This window comes from Syngnathoides biaculeatus, chromosome 3 (genome assembly GCF_019802595.1).
Source record: "Syngnathoides biaculeatus isolate LvHL_M chromosome 3, ASM1980259v1, whole genome shotgun sequence".
NCBI lineage: Eukaryota > Metazoa > Chordata > Actinopteri > Syngnathiformes > Syngnathidae > Syngnathoides > Syngnathoides biaculeatus.
Genome location: NC_084642.1, coordinates 6,133,567 through 6,157,487, shown reverse-complemented (window position 1 = coordinate 6,157,487; position 23,921 = coordinate 6,133,567). Strand labels below are relative to the sequence as shown.

At 45.8% G+C, this 23,921-nt stretch overlaps 1 protein-coding gene across 2 annotated transcripts in view; it reads left to right on the top strand.

Annotated features, from left to right (window-relative positions):
- Window positions 1-245: 245 nt before the first annotated feature.
- The window catches only part of fn1b (fibronectin 1b), a 40,918-nt gene continuing 17,242 nt past the window's right edge, over window positions 246-23,921 (top strand). The window contains exons 1-25 of one of the 2 annotated variants that reach the window (XM_061813890.1): window positions 246-585; window positions 2,014-2,139; window positions 2,307-2,444; window positions 3,264-3,395; window positions 3,986-4,123; window positions 4,210-4,356; window positions 4,436-4,612; window positions 5,310-5,492; window positions 5,636-5,812; window positions 6,082-6,237; window positions 6,329-6,457; window positions 8,166-8,309; window positions 8,699-8,820; window positions 10,050-10,218; window positions 11,522-11,698; window positions 11,775-11,903; window positions 12,548-12,637; window positions 13,730-13,924; window positions 15,928-16,206; window positions 16,368-16,631; window positions 16,789-16,883; window positions 17,267-17,435; window positions 18,097-18,183; window positions 18,331-18,522; window positions 22,250-22,528. In XM_061813890.1, coding sequence (XP_061669874.1) covers window positions 444-585; window positions 2,014-2,139; window positions 2,307-2,444; window positions 3,264-3,395; window positions 3,986-4,123; window positions 4,210-4,356; window positions 4,436-4,612; window positions 5,310-5,492; window positions 5,636-5,812; window positions 6,082-6,237; window positions 6,329-6,457; window positions 8,166-8,309; window positions 8,699-8,820; window positions 10,050-10,218; window positions 11,522-11,698; window positions 11,775-11,903; window positions 12,548-12,637; window positions 13,730-13,924; window positions 15,928-16,206; window positions 16,368-16,631; window positions 16,789-16,883; window positions 17,267-17,435; window positions 18,097-18,183; window positions 18,331-18,522; window positions 22,250-22,528 — 4,036 coding nt within the window. In that variant the 5' untranslated portion in view covers window positions 246-443. The remainder of the gene's footprint in view (window positions 586-2,013; window positions 2,140-2,306; window positions 2,445-3,263; window positions 3,396-3,985; window positions 4,124-4,209; window positions 4,357-4,435; window positions 4,613-5,309; window positions 5,493-5,635; window positions 5,813-6,081; window positions 6,238-6,328; window positions 6,458-8,165; window positions 8,310-8,698; window positions 8,821-10,049; window positions 10,219-11,521; window positions 11,699-11,774; window positions 11,904-12,547; window positions 12,638-13,729; window positions 13,925-15,927; window positions 16,207-16,367; window positions 16,632-16,788; window positions 16,884-17,266; window positions 17,436-18,096; window positions 18,184-18,330; window positions 18,523-22,249; window positions 22,529-23,921) is intronic. The other variant, XM_061813892.1, reaches the window with a different exon arrangement.

The following is a 23,921-nucleotide window of genomic DNA, read 5'->3' as shown; positions in this document are numbered from 1 at the left end:
ACTTTTTTTTTTTTTTATTTTTGCACTGGTCAAAACATTTTTTTCTTTCAATTCAACTAGAGAAGTGGAATACTTGATTCGGTCAATGAAGAGTACTTCTACTTAAATACTGCATGTGAGAGGACTGTACTCTTGCCATCGCGGGTATACTTTGTTTTGTTGGAAAGGGAGTTGCGCCCCCCTCCGCTTCTTCCTCCACCCCCGCCCCTCTCCAATCCGGTTGAGCGGGTGGGGGCAGCATCACCCGCCCACCCTCGGACGGCCTCGGCCGGCGGCCTTTATAAACCGCGCGCGTCGGTCCCGTCGGTCTCGCACACCGGCTGCACGGCAGTGGGTACAACAGCACCCACTGATACAGTCTGAGCTTGTTTTTGTTTTTGTTTTCCCCCTCGTCCTCCTTTACTCACACTTTTGCGTTGTCTTTCTTCATTTCCTGTCCCAAAATGACTGGTGTGCCCCTCGCGAGGGTTCTGGTGGCGCTGTGGGCGTGCAGCGCGCTGGTCCGCGCCGTGCCCAAGAGTAAAAGGCAGAGTGGACAATATCAAGTGTTTCCCGATTTCCACGACACGGAGGCTGTCGGTGCAGGTTTGTGCATGCATTCAGTTTTCGCTCACTTGGCTTCAGCAACGTTTTTTTTGCCTGAACTTTCAAACAGGCTCGTGAATGTTAGTTGTAATTTCTTTTTTTTTTTTTCATACTGGAATAATCCTTCACTGTTTTTGATTTGATTTCTTCCATGTGTGTGACATTTTGCTTTTATAAATCCAGATCATCCTCACATTTGCTCAAAAGTGTCCGATGCGGGGAAAGCTACTAGTTTGACACGGAATGTTTATTGTTGTGGTTTTAGTTTTCCAGTGTACTGCAGCTGAGATGGTGGGTCAGCTGGTAAACGTTGGCCTCACAGTTCTGAGGTCCCGGTTTCAATCCCGGCCCCGCCTGTGTGGAGTTTGCATGTTCTCCCCGCGCCTGCGTGGGTTTTCTCCGGGCACTCCGGTTTCCTCCCACATCCCAAAAACATTATTTGGACTGTCTAAATTGCCCCTAGGTGTGATTGTGAGTGTGACTGTTTGTCTCCATGTTCCTTGCGATTGTCTGGCAACCAGTTCTGGGTGTACCCCGCCTTCTTCCCCTTGACAGCTGGGATTGGCTCCAGCACCTGACGCGACCCTTGTGAGGATAAACGGCAAAGAAAATGGATGGATGTGGACTAGTACCCTTTTTGTCATCACTAGTAACAAAAAAATCAGTGCACTAGCATAATGATGATCTGCTAGGAAATAATTTTACCCTACTGGCTTCCAAAACACTATATTTCTACACACTAGTCGGACAACTATGCTACTAGTGAGGCAAAACTGCATGGGTTAAAAATGTGTGCACTACTGTACTAAGCGCTAGATATTCACCGGTCAAAAAATTATGTTGCTGTCACACAATTTCGCTTAACAAGAAATATGTAGTTGAGCTACTATTTGACTCAGCATTTGTGCAATATGCTTAATATTGTACTCTCGCTCCATTGCACTAGTACACTATTAGTAAAGGAGTAGTTTGCATTTTGCAGCTACTAGTACGTAGAGTCCCGGAGGCTACTAGTGTGTGACACCTGCCTGCTCGTTGGGCCTAATAGTGTCGTTAGAGCAGTGCAGTAGTTTACTAGTAAAATGAACTAGCAGGCCAAAAGGGGCACTAGAAGAGAACACAGTAACACGCTCATCTTACTAGTGTGCTGAATTTTTTTTCCAGGAGTTTGGAAAAAGAGTGCCGCAGTACTAGTACATGGACCTCACCTGATGTTGTATGGCAGGGTTGGTGAATAAATGCGCAAACAGTTTTCTCTCAGGGTGTAAATATTAGGAACAGGTCTCAGCATGACGCGCAAGTGCAAGATTTTGTGTAAGCGTCCCCAAATCTCAAACGCGCTGCAAACTGAAACCACAAAACCAAAATTGAACTCCTCTCCGAGCGCGTTTGTGACCGCGACGGGTTTTTCTGTCTCCGTCCCCGCAGACGGCTGCGAGGAAAACGGACGCTCGTTCCGAGTCAACGAGCAGTGGGAGAAACCGTACCGAGGTAGCCTGCTCTTGTGCACCTGCAACGGAGCGCAAGGCATCAAATGCAAAAGCAAGCCTGAAGGTCAGTCAGTTACTGTACTTTTATTCCCCTTTTTTTTTTTTTTTTTTTTAATATTACACTCATTTACGCAATAGAAAATGTTTTGCAGGCAGCCCCCCCCCCCCCCTCCACTCGTCCTCCAAGCACTTTGTTGTTATTCTGTCGTGTTTCCTCTGTACTTTTATTAGTGGAGGAATCTTGTTATGACAAGTACAATGACCGGACATACCGGGTCGGAGAAACCTACGAGAGACCAAAGGACGGAATGATGTGGGACTGCACTTGCATCGGATCGGGTCGGGGCAAGATCAGCTGTACCATCGCGAGTGAGTCGCCGAAAAGCTTTCGTTTCATCAAAAACGCCGGCATTCTTGTCCAGAAAACATTGATTGGATTTGATTTTTCTAATGGTGTCATTGAATCTCAGAGAATTTGAGTTTAAAAACACTGCCACATGCTTTAAACATATTGTAAAGTTACATTTTTATCCTGGCTCTCTCCCTGTCCAGAAATCCGAGACTGACCCACAACGTCACTTAGAGCAGGGTTAGGTCAAACTCATTTTTGTCGCGGGCCACACCGTACTTGCGCTTTCCCTCAGAGGGGCCGCTGTGGTTGTGAAACCATAAGAAAAAATCTTTAACCGCCTCATCATATTTACACCTGAAATTTATGAACCAAATTTATGTTTGGTGACGCAAAAATACTTGTAATTTCTCAAAGTTATCATTTACGATAGGACAATGTGAAATTTTGGTACAAAATCATGGAGGTTGCGACACAAGATTTGCCTCTGCATGCCACATAAAATCATACGGGGGGGCCGGATCTGGCCCCCGGGCCTCGAGTTTGACACATGTGACTTCGAGGAATTGAAAAGACAACGCTCTCATTCGTACGGCCAATGTGGCGGCACACGGAACTTTCTCTAACAACGACCGCTGCGCTGCCACACTCTTTTTCCTAGTCCACCACCGCCGCGTTAGTTAGCAACACAGTCCGGGCAACGTCGAGCAAAGACGAGCTCGACGTGCTGCTTTTGTTTTGATATGATTGGAGAAAGTTGAAAAAAGAAATGCTGTTGTTAAACCGAGCAAACCCCACCACTCACGCATATCTTCCCTCTATCACGTTGTGATTTTTAGATCGCTGCCACGAGGGAGGACGGTCTTACAAAATCGGGGACACCTGGCAGAGGCCTCATGACACCGCCGACTACATGCTGGAGTGCGTGTGTCTTGGAAACGGCAAAGGAGAGTGGACCTGCAAGCCCGTGGGTGCGTACCGTGGGACTAAACGGGCGCATTTGCACCGGGCGGACAGGCCAGCTGACAAAGCGGATCACAAAGGCCGGCTTGTGTCGAGTACCGCTGTAAATATTTAACGGCGGAGTCAGACAAGAGTGTGCATAGCTGCGCGTCTCCTCTTTGCTCATCTCACAATCATCCACATGCAACTTGATGGTTTGGATTTCACGGAAGACACGTTTAGAGAAAGCTCTTTCAGCATTTATTCAATATATTTGATACTAATCTTAAGGTACAGGTACAAGTACGCTGTTTACGCTCACTAGTCCGATAAATCATTGCACTAATAGACCCACTCTGTCCTACAAGTAATCTCCCCCCCCCCCCCAATTACGACCTACTGGTATCGTATGACATTTCTGCATACTAGTAGGGCATGTTACCCATGAGGCAACTACTACCGCTTGGAATTTTGGTGCCACTATACGGCTAGTAGTTTTGTCCCATTAGGAACATACTGTACACTGTAGTTGTCCTACTAATATGCTATGAGTACATAGACCTTGATATAAAGGGTATGGAACGAATACATTTCTGTATGTGCTTGTTTTTCCATGCAGCTGAGCGATGTTACGACAACAACGCCGCCTCGTCGTACGTGGTCGGGGAAACCTGGGAGAAACCCTACCAAGGCTGGATGATGCTCGACTGCACGTGCCTGGGCGAAGGAAACGGGCGTATCACGTGCTCGTCGAGGAGTAAGCGGAAACACGCACGCGAAACAAACGTCGGTCGCGGTTTAGTGGCTACTGCAGCCCCGACAACTCTTTATCTCCATGACCAGACCGTTGCAACGACCAGGACACCAGAAAGTCCTACCGGATTGGGGACACGTGGTCCAAGAATGACGCCAATGGGCAAAGGCTTCAGTGCTTGTGTTTGGGAAACGGCCGTGGGGAGTGGAAGTGTGAGCGCCACAACACGGGCCAAGGTGAGCGAGGAAAACCCCACCGGCCTTGGCTTCAGGGCTCACGTCCCGCATCCAAGTACTCGTCTTCGCCCTTTAACAGGTTCGGTGGTGGTGAGCCCCCTTCAACCTCAGCTGCAGCCGGAGATCCCCGCCGAAGGAACCTGCCGCACGGACTCTGGAGCGACCTACTACGACGGACAGCGTTGGGTCAGAAGCCAGGGCAGCAAGCAGATGCTTTGTACCTGTCTGGGCAATGGAGTCAGCTGTCAGGAGTGGGGTGAGTTCCAGGAGGTGGACGAGCTTCTCTTCGAACTGGGGGGCTTCCATCAATATTTTGAAGACAAATCTCCACTAGGTTGCGCTTGGTTATTTCATCATTTCCCCTCCTTCATTAACTTTCATTTCATTCATTTTCACAATGCTCATAATGGCGAGAAAATGGTAGCTAGCTAGCTAACATGCTAACACCTGACAAGCAAAAATGCTCAATTCGTGAATGACAATGATAGAAAAAATACACATTTTTGTTCGATAGTACTTTGTGTCTCTGAACCCGTTGCGTCACCGTTAATGCCTCCTGGTTCAAGTTCCATCACGGAAGTTCTAAATAAAAATCGCAGCCACGATGTTGACTTATTTTACCGCTGTTCCTTTTGTTACTTTTCTACTTTACCCGTTTTTCTTTTTTTAACATTGTATCATCATCTGTGGATGTGTTCAAAAAGGGATGACACTTTTGTGACGAGTCGAAAGTCCTCATAGCTACTGTCAAATGTCAGGAGTAAAAGTAAAACTATGTTCGGAGAAGAAAAGTCAAGTAAAGAGAATTGAAAAATGTACTTATGTACAGTAACTGATGTTTGTACTCTGCCGGGTTGTTCCCAGCATTCCGCTGAATTGAGGACTCCAAATTGCTTCACGGAGACTTGAAAACCATTCATTTTCAGCAAATCCCCATTTTTGTGTGCGTCCAGAGGCCAGGAGCCAGGTCTACAGCGGTAACTCCAACGGCCAGCCATGTGTGTTCCCGTTTGTTTTCATGGGGAAGACCTACTACTCCTGCACCACGGACGGACGCACGGACGGCCAACTTTGGTGTTCGACCACCTCAGACTACGAGCGAGACCAGCAGTACTCTTACTGTACTGAGAAGAACGGTAAGAAGAATGGCCGATGCCAATCAGAACCATGTTTTGACTTGTCTGGCGTTGTTTTAGGTCATGATTACGAAGGCGCCACACGGTCTTTGGTCCGTTAGATGTTCTTGGAATTAAAATTTCCCCCTCCCTCACATTCCCAGCTATTGTGGCCACACGAGGAGGCAACTCCAACGGCGCCCTGTGCCACTTCCCTTACCTCTACAGCGGCCGCAACTACACCGACTGCACATCCGATGGCCGTCGCGATGGCATGAAGTGGTGCGGCACCACGTACAACTACGATGCCGACCAACACTTTGGATTCTGCCCCATGGCTGGTAAGCGTGTGAGGGCCATCCGTTTCCTCGTTTCTCATCCTTTTGCCTGTTTGGTTTTATGTCATTCAAGGATGTCTGAATATTTTGGTTGCTTGTAGACAATCCGTGTGCGTGAAATCCAGTAACTGACAAGAAGTCAGTTTGTGTTATTGAGTATTTGACTGAACTCAGACAGAGACAACTCAGTAAGCCCGCAGGCGCGTTTGGTACTGCGGAAACACACAGAAGCGAGTACCGCTGGTTCTTATTTGAGTGCCTCTGCCTTGTAGCGCACGAGGAGGTGTGCACAACCAACGACGGAGTCATGCACCGTGTCGGAGACAAATGGGACAAACGCCACGATGTCATGGGTCACATGATGCAGTGCACGTGTCTCGGCAACGGTCGCGGGGAGTGGAGTTGTATTGCTTATTCACAGCTGCGAGGTTAGAACCACGAGATGTTAGACAGCGATCTCGCCGGTTGTGTTATCTGTTGACAACAGGGTCCACTTACTCTGTCACCTTTGGTGTCCAGATCAGTGTATAGTGGAGGGTTTGACCTACGACGTCAACCAGGAGTTCTCCAAGCGCCACGATGAGGGCTACATGATGAACTGTACCTGCTATGGACAGGGACGTGGGCGTTGGAAGTGTGACGCTATTGGTAAGTTCTTGGCAGAGGTGGGAGTAAGAAGTCACTGATGTTCTGGTCCTGGGGCAGTCTTAAATCTTAACCTTCAGGTTTCAACTAAGTCCTAAGTTGTTCTGGAAAAAAGCAAGGAATTGGAGTACCAACTAAATTTCAAGGCAGTCAAATCGAGTCAGACCATCTTGCTAGCTATATTTACGATCACAGTTCTGTAATGTTTGCAAACCAGTTTCCGAATTCTCTGTTACTTTATTGTCAAACCCATAACCAATGAAAAGCTTGGAAAAATGATATGACTGAGAATCAGTTGAAGGTAAAATATGCAGTTTTCAAACTGCTAGCAACATTTGAACGTAGCATCATTCCTGTCCACGCCCGAGCCCTCACTCTCGCCCTGCCCCCTGACATCTGCCCAAAGTAATTCCCCTGCACACTAAACTTGGACAACAAAAAGAGCCAAGAGGAGACTATTTCGTTGGTCTCACCTGACAGCCTTAGAGTGCAGATCTGGTTCTGCTGGAAGCGTTTAGCGTTACACGAAATATTACCGGTTTGTTGTTGTAAATACAAAAGAGGTGATCAACTAACCAGATGACTTGGTGAGAACAGTAATGTGCTGTATTCTTTGTAATGTACAATCAATGAAAAACATAAGCAGCAGAACAGCGGTGAGATGTTCCGTAGGTATGAATTCAAGGTGGGACTGCATCAGGGATCCGCTCTGAGCCCCTTCCTGTTTGCTGCTGTAATGGATAGGCTGACAGATTAGGTTAGACTGGAATCCCCTTGTTAGAAAGATGGAGGTATTTACTGGAAAGGAGAGGAATGAAGATTAGCTGAAGTAAAACAGAATATATGTGCGTGAATGAGAAGGGTGGAGGGGGAAATGTGAAGCTCCAGGGAGAAGAGATAGCGACGACTTAGGGTCAACAATATAGAGCAATGGAGAGTGTGGTAAGGAAGTGAAGAAACCGGTCCAAGCGGGGTGGAAGAGTTGGCGGAAGGTGTCTGGTGTTCCATGCGACTGAAGAGTCTCCGCTAGGATGAAGGGCAAAGTTTACAAAACGGTGGTGAGGCCGGCCATGATGTACGGATTAGAGACGGTGGCACTGAAGAGACGACAGGAAGCAGAAATGAAGATGTTGAGGTTCTCGCTCGGAGTGAGCAGGTTGGATAGGATCCGAAATGGGCTCATTAGAGGGACAGCCAAAGTTGGATGTTTTGGAGACAAGATTTGAGAGAGCAGACTACGATGGTTTGGACATGTCCAGGGGCGAGAGAGAGTGACTATGTTGGTTTAGGGTGCTGAGGATGGAGCTGCCAGGGAAAAGAGGGAGAGAGAGGAAGACCAAAGGAAAAGTTGATGGATGTTGTGAGGGAGGACATGAAGACTGTCCGTGTTAGAGAGGAAGATGCACGAGATGGGCTTGGATGGAAAAAGATGACACGCTGTGGCGACCCCTAATCGGGACAAGCCGAAAGGAAAAGAAGATTCTGCCCATTACTTTAGCCCTTGTGCTGTCTTGCGTTTTTTTTCTTTTTTCTTTTGTCACAACATAGTCAGTTTTAACATCTTTAATAAAATGTATTTCATTTGAAACAGCAAACTCTTCCTTTAAAGTGAAGATCCGTTTTTCCTCCCCGACGTCACGTGACGTGAAGGTCTGCGGCGTGGACGGAGCGCAGGCGCGTTCAATTTTGTCACTGTCGTCTCCCGCGACAGATCAATGCCAGGAGCCCCAGACGAGGGCGTTCTATCAGATCGGAGAGTCGTGGGACAAAGTCATCCACGGCATTCACTATCGCTGTTATTGCTACGGCAACGGGATCGGAGAAATGAGGTGTGAGCCCCAGCAGAATTACCAAGGTGGGGAAACATTTACGCACACAAGAACATTTCCTCGGTGTCATCGTCGACCTCGGTCACCGGCCGACCGCTCTTACGTAACGTCACACTTTGTACCAAAGCTTTCATTCTAAAGTTGCAACGGAGCAAAAACATGTTTGTAGGAGTCTGAACGGCAACCGGTGAAAGACAGACACATGCCAGTAAGGGTGGGCAGATAAATAGTGCTGTGCATAGTACTCGGGTGTGATGTCCCACACTGAGCGCGTCTGTGAGCCGGCGCTCCGGTCGCGCCAAACTATCCCACAGGCCGTCTTTCACCCACCGCTAACACCGTCTTGTAAACGTACTGGACGTCGCCTCCCCGCTTCTCCTTTCTCATCTCATCGAGTCTCGCCTCAACTTTCCAGGTGGCCACAGGCCAGTCCAGGTCATCATCACGGAGGCGGGCAAACAGCCGGATTCGCACCCCATCCAGTGGAACCCGCCCTCGTCTGTTCAGATCACGCAGTACATCCTCAAATGGAAGATTGTGAGTCGCAGTACATCGGAATCCCTGTCGCTCACTGATATCGATGCGTTTTATTTCCAAACTCTTTTTACTCTGCTGCCGAAAAGATGTAAACAAACGCGTTGGAACGTCAGAGACTGAGCTGGTGGCTCTCGACGTTCACTTTTTCTTCTTTTTATCGGTGCACCCAAGTTAAAGTTATTGTGAGAACCCCGAGTTTAGTAGTGCCGTAATTCCCGGCCTACAGAGCGCACCTGATTATAAGCCTTACCAAGTTCATTTGTAAAGGAAATACCTTTTGGTACATACATAAGCCGCACCTGTGTATAAACCGCAAGTGCCCACATTGAAACACGAGTTTAATAGTGCCGGAATTTCCGGCCTACAGAGCGCACCCGATTATAAGCCTCACCCACTACATTTGTAAAAGAAATAACATTTGGTAGACACATAAGCCGCACCTGTGTATACGTCGCAAGTACCCACATTGAAACATAAAATATTTACAAAGAAAGACGGTACACAGAAAGACTTTGCAAATACCTTAGCTTAGCTTAACATAGCAACAACACAATAGCACGAACAGGGCTGGTAAAAAAAAAAAAAAAAAAAAAAAATCAGCTGCGGCAACTGCACAGTAGCAACACGCTAGCGCGGCGCTAACAGGGCCAGTTAAAAAAAACATACCTAAAATCACTGAGACGCAGCAGTAACACAGCAGCAACATGCTAGCGCCGTGCTCACGCTAGCGGCGGTTAAAAAAAAAACATACCAGTAAAAATCACTGAGACACGGCAATACACAGCAGCAACACGCGAGCACAGCGCTAACGCTAGTGCGGCGCTAACAGGGCTGCTTTTTAAAAAAAAAAATACCGGTAAAAGTCACTTCCTCGCCACATATATTCCATCGGTCTCACGCTTTCCTTTTCCACTCGAGTGCCCCCTTGCGGCCGTTAGGAAAAAAAAATGGACAAATTAGCCGCATAACCCGCAGGGTTGCCGCGGTTTATCGGCCGGAAATTACGCTACATGATCTTAAACTGCCTTTGTATAAACTATTGAGCATTGATTTAATATAAGTCCGGTCATTGTCTTCAGTGGTAGGGCAGCTTCGGATAATTACTAGTACGCGCTAGTCGGCAACTGCTTGCTTCTAGTACCACCAATGAGATAAAATCCTACTGATATAAAATCTAGTGCTTCATATAAAAGTGCTCATCATGCATCTGGACCCCGTGCTGTTGCTAGAAAAATTCCCGCAGTCCCTGGAGGGAGGTGGTGGTTCCCGGTCACCTCAACTCCTACACCATCTCCGGCCTGCGTCCGGGGGTCACCTACGAGGGTCAGCTGATCAGCATCTTGCGCTACGGACAACGAGAGGTCACGCGTTTCGATTTCACCACCACTCATGGCTCTTGTGAGTAAACGCGCCACCCTTCCAAATGTTGTCTCCGTATGAACGCGGACCCGCGCAACCGAATTAGGTTTTGGTTGTCTCGAGCCAAAACAAAACAAACAAACAAAATCCTCAGCATCTCAAACAAATAACTTAAAAGAAAACAATAATAATGTTAAATGAATCCCCAAAATGTCAAGTAAGACTTGGCATTATTGTCGTTTTCAAAGGAAGCCATTCGATTTTTCCGGCATTCATGTACTGAAACCATAAAAATGTTTAACTGCCTCATCATATTTCCACATGAAATTTATTAACTAGTTTTGGAATCAGAAACAAGGGTAATGGGTTTTTACAACTACTGTTGTTTGGTTACACAAAAATGCTTGTAATAGCTCAACGTTGTCATGTATGACATGACAATTTTGAATTTTGGGACAGATTTGAACAAAAATCATGGAAGTTGATGCGCATGATTTGCCTCCGCGGGCCACATAAAATCATGCGGCGGGCCGGATCTGGCCCCCGGGCCTCGAGTTTGACACCTGTGATATACTAATATACTATTTGTCCACAATAGTGAGACAATTCAGTGCACTAGTAGAATGAGAATACAGTTAAACATTTTTCCACAAGTAGTGCCACTTTTGACTGCCTACTAGTATGCAATTAAAAATAACTAGTAAATTATGGTGCTGAACTATGAACAATACTAGGCTAGTAGGCATGTGTCAGACGTTAGTATCCTGAACTCCATCAGTAGCACCAAAATGCTACTAGTTTTACCTTAATGGTAACACGTATTTGTACTCCTAATGTGCAGAAATGCACGCAGTAGTAAAAAAAACATGACAGTACTCGTAAGACACCGATGTTCTATTTGTGTGCCTTAGTCATTTTACTAGTAACGTGACTTGTCCTACTAGTGAGGCGAAAAAGTGTACTAGTAGATGGACTTTAAGATGGATATACTAGTAGAACAGCTAAGCACTAATGCACAGTGTCTAAATAGCAAAGTTTTTTTGTACTATTCACATTTCTCCACAATAGTAGGAAAAATACTTGATGATGTCAGTGAGGCAAAACTACTAGTGAGCATTTTAGTGCTGCTAGAAGGTTACGAGTACTAGATGCATGCCAACAACTTGGACCTAGAAGTGATACTACACCACCACAGCAAAAGTAAGGTTTGATTTTGCACTAGTACACCGAATGTGACCCTAGAAGTGAAGACCATTAATTCTTCTATATTCTCGTTCGACTTTCCGAAGATGTCCGCCGAACGCAAGCGCACATAACGAAACGTGAACTTTTTTCTGTCAAGTGGAAACATCGGAGGGAGAGACCAACAAGCCTCCCCCGCTGGTGGACACCTCAGAGTCCGTGACGGAAATCACCTCCAACAGCTTCGTCGTGTCCTGGACTTCGGCCTCGTCCACCATCTCGGGATTCCGGGTGGAGTACGAGCTCAGCGAGGAGGGTGCCCAGCGCCAAGTCTTGGGTAAGAAGGAGGTCGCTCCAGTCCCGACCCAAATCCGAACGGGCTCCCCCTCCGAACTTCTCCTTACGCGTTTCAGACCTTCCTGGGTCGTCCACTTCCGTCACCATTGGCGACCTTCTGCCGGGGCGGAGATACAACGTCAACGTCTACGAGCTTCCGGTTGACGGAGACGCCACCCTCATCCTGTCGACGTCCCAGACCACAGGTAAGGAAGAACGAGGAAAACACGGAAGCGTTAGTCCAACGCACTCTGTTTCCCGAGATATTAGCCGATCGGATTTGTTCCCAGAGGAGATCATGAAATCAGGAAGACGACGTTCCCATGCTTCAATAGCAAAACTTGCCCATAAAAACCAGGATCGAGCCGGAAATTCCGCATTTTGCATGAAATTAATTATGCCTCGGGAATGACGAGCAATACTGGATGTTCCAGATTTAATTCATGCGCCTTATTCAATAAACGGAGACCGTGACAGCATGTCCACCTCATTCAGGTCCTCGACGGGACTATTGATCACATGCCTGTCAGTAAAATTGTCAAATGAAGCCATCATTTATTGAAGAGAAATTTGCACATTTCCCCTGACAAAAATTGCCAAATTCCTGCCAACCTTTAGCGCCATCTTTGACATTTCCTCTCACTGAGTGAATAAAATAAAATTTAACAATAAGTTCCGATTGCGCAAATGCGAAGGTGAGTTGCGTCGGTTTAACATTATGTATTATTTTGCGTATGTTAAAAAAAAAAAAAAGTCTTATGACTAACTCCAAAGCCAGGTCTTTCTTTTTAATTAAATATTCCAAATAAAAGCAAGAAAAATGTCCCAACCTTCTGTTCTTTTCCCCAAGCTCCCGACACTCCTGCTCAGCACGCCATCGACGATGTCGGCGAGACTTCGATCCGCATCAGATGGTCCAGACCTCAGGCGCCGATCACTGGTAATTAACATCTGCTTAGATTTATGCTAAATTTCTGTGGGTCCATAAAGATGAGATACCTTGGAGATAATCCATCTTGTAAATTTTCCATGGGAGTTAACTGGTAATTGAGGCTTATGTAACGGACAGCTATTATATTCAAGCATAAACAAAATCATTATGTTTTGGTATAAAAAAAGACATTTTTGTCCGCATGCGAGGCCATTGCAATACCTTCAAGGCTTCTTTTTTTATCACTTTAGTCAAGCGGCAGCTTATTCGAAGCTTGCCTGTTCCTCAAAATTGAAAAAAACCCAACAATGGGTCGTAACTGCAAAAACTAGCAAGTTGGGGCACTTGTCAGTAAAAATACTGCAGTATTAGCATTAAACGTGTTTGTTTTAGCTTGTTTTATGCTCAAATGTGATTTCCAAATACCGTAATTCCCGGCCTACAGAGCATACCAGGTTATAAACCTCACCCAGTACATTTGTGAAGGAAATACCATTTGGTACATACAAAGGCCGCAGCTGTGTAAAAGCCGCAAGTGCCAACATTGAAACCCACGTTGAAACACAAGATATTTACAAAGAAAGATGGTACATAGAGAGTTTAATGCTAACGCTAGTGCCGCCGTGCTAATGCTAACGCTAGCGCCAAGCTAACGCTAACGCCGACCTAACACTAACACTAACGCTAGCGCTGCGGTAACATAGCCAGTTAAAAAACATACTGGTAAAAATGACTGAGACACGGCAGTAACCCGCTAGTCACTTCCTCAGCACATATTTTCCACCGGTCTCACGCTTACCTTTTCCGCTCGAGTGCCCCCCCCCTTGCGGCCGTTATAAAAAAAAAATCCACAAATTAGCCGCATCAGCGCATAAAAGCGGTTGAAAGCGTGTGGAAAGAAAAGGTGCGGTTTATAGGCCGGAAATTACGGTCTATTTAATTTTTCTATTGAGTGTTGTGAAGTCTTGATTCATTAGTTTCTGTAAATTCCTGTTAATCCTCATGGAAAGATTTCCTTTTCTGTCATTTTGCAACCCAAACTTTGATGATATTTAAAGTAGTGCGTGTGGCGGTTGACGACGCGCATCCGCGTGCTATCAGGTTACCGTGTGGTCTACACGCCTTCGGTGGAGGGCAGCAGCACCGAGCTGAATCTGCCCGACTCGGAGACCTCGGTGACCCTGGTCGACCTTCACCCCGGCGTGCTGTACAACATCAGCATCTTCGCCGTGGAGGAGAACCAGGAAAGCGAGCCCGTGTTCGTCCAGGTCCACACGGCGGGATCTTCTCAACCAGGTGCGTTTTGACGAATGAAGACTTCAGCTGTTGTGAAGTTTTTTGTTTTTTGTTTTTTGTTTTTTTTTTGGGGGGAACGGTCTTAGCACACCGCGACCCCTGGATGACCTCTCTGGGATTCACGGTGGTCTTTGAAACAGACACACACGCTGATTAGGAGGAAAGAATGTGCGCACAAGCACAAAGAAACACGCTCTGTCGGTTCTTATCACATCTGCAGCTGAATTATTGACTTGTCAGCCTTAAAAAAAAAAAAAAAAAGTTTATTAGGCTTTCAAAAGCAAAACCAGATGCTGCCGAGGGCAATATTTCTCTTCTGTCATTTGTTTAATCTGGACCACGGATCTTAGCATTTTATGTCACGAATGTCCAAAAAGTAAGTCCGTTTAATTTACATGGCAGTTGTGACAGAGAGGAACACACCAAGTGCGTCACGGAATTAAAATGCAGCAACAAAACAAAACAAAAAGAAATATTAACAAAAATCATTGTTTAAAAAAGAAGAATGACGACTTTTGAATGACGAGGCTGTGCCGCTCGTGTCACAAATCATATAAACATTTTATAGATAATGGCATAAACACGTCAGTTTGTTTTGGCTGTAGCGCAGGTGTCAAACTCAAGGCCCAGGGGCCAAATGTGGCCCGCCGCATGTTTTTATGTGGCCCGCGAAGGCAAATTATGACTACTGACTTCCATGATCTGTACTAATGTTTCATATTGTCATAGGAATGATAAAAGTGAGGTATTGCAAGCATTATTCTGTGCCTCAACGAGAGCAATAGTTCAAAAACCCATTACCCTTGATTTGTGATGACAAAACTAGCACATCAATTTCATCTGTAAATATGATGAGGTGAAAGATTTTCATGGTTTCACATTCATAACGGCCCTCTGAGGGGAAACTGTAACTCCAATGTGGCCCGTGACAAAAATGAATTCAACACCCCAGTAATATTTATTTATTTTTTGCAGATCTACGTACACATTCGAGATTATACATTGTACAGTTAGTTCAACACAAACGCAAATCAATCTATTAAAATATCAATAAACATAAATAAAAAACTAGTACTATTGCCAAAACAAATGTCTTGTCAATAGTTTTTCAAAGCTATCCTACGAGTGAGGACAGCGCCTACTAGTACGTGGACCTGAAGCCATCAGTCATCTGAATATTTATTTCACATCCTACTGTTGTGCCGAATTATGAATGAAAACTGTTGCGCGGCAAATAAGTATTTGTCTGCGTGCTACTAGTTTTACTAGTAAAACACAAGATGTCAACTAGAAATTCTGTCGTGTCACAAGCAGCCTGCAGTTGTTGACCTGTGCAGTTTTGCCTCGCAACAAACTTGTAGTTGTCCTACTAGTGCTGAATTGCCTTACTCGTGAGTACAGACGACATACTAGTTAAATAGACTTTAAGATGGATATCAAAAAATCCTTTTCATTCATATTTCAAAGCACTAGTGAGCACAGCCGATACTAGTACGTGGACCTGAACCCATCGGTCATTTGAATATTTATTTCATATCCTGCTATTGTACTGAATTATGATTGAAAACTATTGTGCGGCAACATTTGTCTGGGTGCTGCTAGTATTCCTAGTAAAACACAAGATGTCAACTAGAAAATCATGTCACAAGTTGTTGACCTGTGCAGTTTTGCCTCACAAGAAACTCGTGCTGAATTGCCTTACTAGTGAGTACAAACGACATACTAGTGAAATGGACGTCAAGACGGATATCAAGGATCTTTTTCATTCATATTTCAAAGCACTAGTACACGACTAAATGATCGTCCATTTGAGCCTTTACTGAATATTTTACTAGTGCACTAAATTGTCTTACTAGTGAGGACTAAGAGTATACTTAACCATAAGATAGATATCAAGCATATAGAATGAATGCTGAAACGACCTGCTTGGCGTATAATGAGAAGGAATCCGTGGAGATCTAGCGTCTTCCTCGTTTTGTCTACTGATCGATTTTGTGCCACAGAGGAGGTGGCGGCGCCCACCGACCTGCAGTTCTACGAGGTCACGGACGTGAAGATCACCATCACGTGGAACGGACCGCCCAGCGAGGTGACGGGTTACAGGGTGACCTTCTCCCCCGTCGGGCCCGACGGCGCCGACGTCAGGCCCCTCCACCTGCCGGTGTCGCCCAACGCCTACGCCGACATCACCCACCTGCAACCGGGAACTCTCTACCGCTTCTACGTCTACGCCATCAACGGGGGCGTGGAGAGCGAACCGCTCACGGGGGAGATGCTCACCAGTACGTGTCCGTGTCGGTAGCGTCGAAACATTCCAGCAAATTTCAAAGTTGGACGTTTTCTCCGTGGGAGTTGACAGGAATGTGTGGGAATAAAGCAGGAACTTCATTTAGGAATTGCGACGTTCCGGCTGACACACTCCCTCCTTTCTGTCTCCCTCCAGAACCAGACGCTCCCACCAACATCCAGTTCACCGACATCGGCCCCGACAGCGCTCTTGTCGTTTGGGAAGCCCCCCGCGCCGTGGTGTCTGGCTATCGTCTCTTCTTGAGCGTCGAGGGCTCAAGCCCCATCGAGAAGAGAATCCCCGGCGGGGTCACCCAATACGCTCTGAGGAATTTGCGTCCAGAAACCGATTACACGGCGACCCTGCACTCCGAGATGAACAGTATGCTGAGTGAGCCCGTTACCACGTATTTCACCACAGGTCAGTGCCAGTCGAGAACCCGTCCCGGCTCATCATGCTGGTCACGCGGGTGACAAGCTAAGGGTGCCGTCGGGAGGTTACGACAAAAACGGGGACGTTCGAGAACCGAGGCTTTACTGTAGCGTTGTAATATTTTATTTCAATCTTTTATTCTCAGCACCCCAGATGGGAAATGCACCTGCGTTCACCTCAGAAGTCACCGATACGTCCATCATCGTCACCTGGATACCCGTCCGCAGGTTTAGCTACAAGGTAGCAGCCAGAACGAGCCCGCCGCATGGGGAAAAAAAAAAAAAAAATCACTTTATGAATCTCACCTGCACTGACAAACGCACGAGCACAATCCGGTTCTGGAGTTCCGGTCTGGCTTTTCATGTGGAAGAAGCCTTTTGCGTTTATTGTGAAAATCACTGTTCAACTCCATCTCGGCGAACTGCAAATTGTGCTCCAAAGTCCTGAATCATTCAAAAGGGTTAGAGGTCAAATCAGATTTCACCCAGAAGCCGAATATCTTTAACCTTTTGTCAGCGATGCAGATTTAATATGTAAGAGGGCCTCCGTGTTATGACGTAACGTCGTTTGCGGTCTGCAGTAAGGTCTGCTTTTCTCATTCGGTGATGCGATGTTCTTTCCAGCTGTCTGTGCTTCCCAGCCAGCAAGGAGAGTCTCCGAAACACAGGACCTCTGACTCCGGACGCCTTTTAGTATCTGGTTTGATTCCCGGAACTCAGTACACTTACAGCGTTCAGCCCATCTTCAACGGACGCCCCCGCGGGAATCCCATCACCCGCAACGTTGTCACTTGTGAGTAACTGGGACAAAACACTCGGGGCCTGATTTACTAACCTAACCAGAAGCAACCGGGATCGCGTCGGCCGTTCGTGAAAAAGTAACGGTGGAGTTAGTTTGCCTGAGCACGCGAGGGAGGAGATCCAAATGGATTCGTCGAGCACCCACAATTTGATTTACCAAACCTGAGATGAACCGCGGTGGCAGATCCGCACGCACCCGGGATGAGTTAAGCAAAAGTAACGTGACTTTTATGAAGAAGCAGACTTCCCCAAAATGAGCACTTGCTGTATGTGCAGACAAGGAACTGCAACAAATTTTTTTATGCGCAAGCTGTATGTAATTCAAAAGGAGTCGTAACAATCACCATGGCAAAATATCTAGTGTTTGTTTGCTCCTTCCACTAACACTTCCAATTCCATCACTTCAAGCTTCATTTTGTGTCTGTGGTGCTCTCCAAAATACTCCACGGTGAGAATCATCACAGCGAGCTAAACCAGGGGAAGAGAGCAGACTCCGCATCTTTTCCACTTCCTGTCAGCGTGTTAACATGAGCACGTAATTTCGTGGCTGCTTTTTGGGATCGCAGTCAATCAAGCCCTTAATGTGGACGACTCACATGATTTGTTTTGCACGGGCTCAATGTCCAAATGTTTTTGCCGTGGTCCACTTCCAGCCTTGTCTCCTCCCACTGACCTGAGAGTCCAGTCCAACTCTGACACAGGAGATCTCACTGTCCACTGGACAGCCTCCAAAACACCAGGTAAATATTGACCCGGCTGCCCGCCGCCCGCCGAGTCTAGACACTGACCTCTGAAAAACACTTCTTCCTGGTACATCTTTGCAACCTCTCACGGTGACTCATAAATGAGCAACGGCTGACGTCTTTTTCCACCCACTCGCTCCGCAGGAATCACAGGCTACCGAGTGTCCAGCACGCCGACCAGCGGCCAGAAAGGAAACAGCCTCGAGGAGTTCGTGAGGGCCGACCAAACCTCATGCATGCTGGAGAACCTGAATCTGGGGGTGGAGTACAACATCAGCGTGTTCGCCGTCAAGGACCAGTTGGAAAGTGTGCCCGTGTCCACTATTATCACCCCAGGTAGGTGCTACAGGCCGAGGTCTCGACGCATGTTCAGTGAAAACTACACTCTAGTGTAGAGAGGACAAAGTGTGTTTCCGGTGTGAGATACGAGAGAAACCCGCGCGTGGGTGAGCTCCAGGAATACACTCGTGCTCTTTGTTCCCCTCGTCCCACCAGACTGTTTTTGTTCTCGGAACACAGGTCAAAGCCTGCCGTGCGCTGACGCTGTCTAAACAGTAAAAAAAACCATTTGAGACCATTTTCTCAGCGGATAGCTCGCTGCGTGAGTATCATTTTGAGTGAGTTTTCTGACTCACGAGGCCCCGAGATGAATACCTCGCGGGTTTGAGATTTCGTCTCGTGAGGTGGAAAAGAAGCCATGTGGCCGTTACCTGACCGACGTGGTGAGGACAGAAATTCATTTCGCCAATCGGAACGTATTTTCCGTTCACATCATTTCAAGACATCGGCCCCCATTCTTAGAATGTGACAATTTTAAAGAAAAACATCAGACATGTTAGATCAAGTCTACGTGAGGCAAAAAAAAACTACTACAGGGAGTCCTCGGGTTAAGACAATCTCGACCTAAGACGTTTCGACTTTACAACGCCTCTCCCCGTCCGCCATTTTGTCTGGCTACTCTTTGTCCGTGTTTGTGCGCCAGGAGTATCTTCACATTGTTTGCCCTCCTTTTAAAAACATTATCAACCCAAAGAAGTAAGTAAGTGTCTTTTAGAAATGTTTCCGTAGCCAAAAGAAAATCCATTACCATGGAAACGAAGCTCAAGATCATAAAGAGATTGGTGAAAGGAGAGACACCAACACCACCGAGGCTTCAGTCGGTTGACCGTGGTGACAATTATTGAAGACAAAGCCCGTATTTTAGCGCATGTGATGAAGGGGTTCGTTCCTCCGTCGGATACAAAGATCACAAAACGAGGTTCTTTGATACTTGTGGAGATGGAGCGGGAGAGGATTGAGGACCTTCTTCTTCTCCATCCACCTCACCTCGGTCATGCTAAGTACATCATCTTATTTATTTCAATGCATTCGTTTTTTTATACAAAGTATTTTGATGTCAATTCTGACTTTAATGGTGGAATCCGACTTAAGTCGAGTTAAGTCGCAGACCGAAGACTCCCTGTACTAAAATTATGCGAACAAGGCAAACGGTCTCAATCGACTTTTTGCTCCGCACTGAAGCAGAATTAACAGAATTAATGTCAGTAGAAAATGGCAAAAATACTCACACTTAGTCACAAATAGTTACTGGTGTTTGAAAAATTCTTGTAAAAGTATTTGTTTAGCTCTTTAAGCAAAAAAAAAACAAGTTATACACGATACCATGTTGATATCCTTCTAGCGTTGTTTTATGCTAGCAAAGTGATCTGCTGTCACACACAAATTTTGAATGACAGAATTCTCAAATGGTACAAAATAGATTTTTTTTTTCCACACCCAAAAGTATTCTTAGAGCCGACAACTTCAAAACAATCCTCTTAAATCCTTAAAACTGTCGCTATTGTCACTGACGTGTCACGCTACTCCATGTTGCTGCTCTCCTTGGTTTTGTTCTGTCTTGTGAGTCCCCAATCAAGATCTCAACCGTGCTCGACTTTACTTCTCTAGTTTCCATCTTTTTTTCACGTCACGTCGTCAACCGCAGACGGTTGTCGACGAGGAAGATCAGGCATAATTTGAGGTGACGGGGGGGGGGGGGGGGGGGGGGGGGGTTAGGGTTCAGTTCTTCTGAATGTTCTAAGAACTGACTTGGAGCCAGTCACAGGAAGGAGTGATGTTATATATTCACAAAATGAATTTACAGTGAAAACTAAAGTGGTCATAAAAAACAAATACTTAGGTTAAGTACAATTAACTGAAAAATCTACTTTTGTGCACTAAGAGAGTATTCCAATATGGGCCACACATGCTATGACTTTCTTAAACGTACAGAAGACATCTTAGACCTTATTGGAGCATGATTGTTAAATTAGGTTTTATTAATGGATTTGTAGAGGTGGCTGTGGCGTTTTTGACCAACTTATTCAATAGAATACCGGTGGGAGAGAAGATGCCAGAAGAATGGAGGAAAAATGTTCTAGTTCCCATTTTTAAGAACAAAGGCGATGTTCAGAGCTGTGGGAACTACAGAGGAATAAAGTTGATGAGCCACATAATGAAGTTATGGGAAAGAGTAGTGGAGGCTAGACTCAGGACAGAAGTAAGTATCTAGAAAGAGTACTAGGGATTCATTATTTGGCTTGAGGATGCTAGTGGAAAAGTACAGAGAAGGTCAGAAGGAGCTACATTGTGTCTTTGTGGATCTAGAGAAAGCCTATGACAGAGTACCAAGAGAGGAACTGTGGTACTGCCTGCGTAAGTCTGGTGTGGCAGAGAAGTATGTTAAAATAGTACAGGACATGTATGATGGCAGCAGAACGGAGAATGGTGAGGTGTGCCTTAGGTGTGACAGAAGAATTTAAGGTGGAGGTGGGACTGCATCAGGGATCAGCTCTGAGCCCCTTCCTGTTTGCAGTGGTAATGGATAGGCTGGCAGATGAGGTTAGACTGGAATCCCCTTGGACCATGATGTTCGCAGATGATATTGTCATATGCAGTGAAAGCAGGGAGCATGCAGAGGAACAATTGGAAAGACGGAGACATGCACTGGAAAGGAGAGGAATGAAGATTAGCCGAAGTAAAACAGAATATATGTGCGTGAATGAGAAAAGTAGAGGGGGAAGAGTGAGGCTACAGGGAGAAGAGATAGCGAGGGTGGACGACTTCAAATACTTGGGGTCAACAATACAGAGCAATGGAGAGTGTGGTCAGGAAGTGAAGAAACGGGTCCAAGCAGGTTGGAACAGCTGGCGAAAGGTGTCTGGTGTGTTATGTGACAGAAGAGTGTCCGCTAGGATGAAGGGCAAAGTCTATAAAACAGCGGTGAGGCCGGCCATGATGTACAGATTAGAGACGGTGGCGCTGAAGAAACAACAGGAAGTAGAACCGGAGGTAGCAGAAATGAAGATGTTGAGGATTGAGCTCGCTTGGACAGGATTAGAAATGACCTCATTAGAGGCAGTTGGATATTTTGGAGACAAAGAGAGTCTAACCATCGACCTGGCAGGCAAAAGTGCGAGAGAGAGGGAGACCAAAGGAAAGGTTGATGGATGTTGTGAGGGAGGACATGAGGACTGTCGGGATTAGAGAGGAAGATGCACGAGATAGCCTTAGATGGAAAAAGATGACACACTGTGGCGACCCCTAATCGGGACAAGCCGAAAGGAAAAGAAGAAGAAGACGGTATCATGAACACATTACCCAAGCATACATGACAGTTTTTTATAAATATCCAGGGATACATAGCAGTTATTTAAAAACAAACAAAACAAAACAAAAATGAATGACTGAAAAACTGCACCCCTCCCCCTTCCCTCCCATATTTTCTGCTTTATTATCGGTTGTGGAAATTATGCAATAATTTACATGTGTTGTTTAATGCAGCCTTTTTCATTTACTGGGGTCTTTGGCTAACATTTGCATGAAGGTCTTTGTGTGTAACAATCATAAGCGGAGCATGTGACCAGCTGTTGATAAACCCCCCCCCACGCCCCATTTGAATGTGGACCGGATCTCTCCTGGCACTGGATGTTTTCATTGATGGCATTTTAATCCTGGTGATGATTGTCTTTGTGTCTTTCCTAATGTCGCTTGCGCTTTCGCACTCGGCCCTAACCCCTTGCAGACATACGCCCGCCGAGACACATTCGCTTTGTCGACATTACCGACACCACCATTGGCCTGCGCTGGATCCCTCTGAACTATTCGAGCCCGACGGGCTACCGGATAACGGTCGCGACGGCGGGCGAGAGCTTGCCCATTTTCCAAGACATGGTGGACGCGTCTGCTGGTTATTACACGCTTCGCGGGTTGGAGCCCGGCGTGGACTATGACGTCGGTATCGTCACGGTTACGGAAGACGGGGAAAGCGAGCCGACCACACACACAAAGCAAACTCAAGCGGGTGATTTCAACATTTCAATATACGTATGAGGACGGTTGATGAAAACATCGCAATTTGGAAACGACAGCTTCCATATTTTGTACATGGGTCATGCTAGGGTTGGAGGACAATTTAGGCATTGACATAATTTAAAAAAAATTTTTATCATGATTTGTTGTCACATTTTCAGAAAAAAATGGGTAACAAGCCTTTATGTACTGTGATTTGTCAGGCTCAAACGTCGAGATACCATATTTTATTTTTCATATCATACATTTTGCATTCTGACGCAAAACAAATATTGCTAAATGTATCAATTAAATGTACATTTTAGTTGAATATTAAGGTAATTTACATATTTCTAACTACAATAATGAGCAGCACAGTGGATCAGCTGGTAAAGCATTGGCCTCACAGTTCTGAGGTCCCGGGTTCAATCCCGGACTGTGTGGAGTTTGTATGTTGTCCCCGTGCCTGTGTGGCTTTTCTCCGGGCACTCCTGTTTCCTCCCACATCCCCAAAACATGCGACATTAATTGGACACTCTAAATTGCCCCGAGGTGTGATTGTGGGTGTGGCCGTTTGCCAACATGTGCCCTGCGATTCGCTGGCAACCAGTTCAGGTTTTTCCCCGCCTCCTGCCCGTTGACAGCTGGGATAGGCTCCAGCACTCCCCGCGACCCTCGTGAGGATAAGCGGCTAAGAAAATGAATGGATGGATAAAGCAAAGTGATCAAGAGTAAAGGCTAGCTGTGTTAGCCTCTATACTAGCTGGTAAGAACGAATCAGAATCTTTATTTGGCGAAGTATGTAAAAAAAAAAACAACAAAAATGGATACATCTGCTTTTGCGTCTGAAGTCTTCAAATGTAGCCACAAAAAAAAAAAAAGTTTCATGTCAATGTCTTTTCCTGACGTGAGTAAAAAGTTTTTTTTATAAAGGCTAAAAACATTGGAAAAAAAATAGAAGTGGCTTTACTTTTGGTGTTGCCACGGTCACAGTAATTAACTATAATATAGTATAGCTATATAGCTATAATCTATGCATCTATGATAAAACAAATTGCTTTCAGGGAGATGTAAACAAAAAAAAACATAACCCCCCCCAAAAAAAAAATAAATTCTACCTGTTGTATTTGATATAAAAATTGGAGGCACAAGAGTAAAAAAATAAAATGTGGAAGTGCTCGGGACTTATTTGGTATTTAAAATCATATTTAGGATTAATTTCTTCTTCAGATGAAGTTGAATTTTGTTTTACGACAAATATGCTGTAATCTACACTACGGGCGAATATTTTGGAATGTTTGAAATATCATTGGGGTGGGGGGAGAAGATGTCCTCCAATTCTGGAATAACCCATCTGCTGTCTAACGGGGCCTTGACTTACGAGTTGAATTTGTTTCGTGACCATG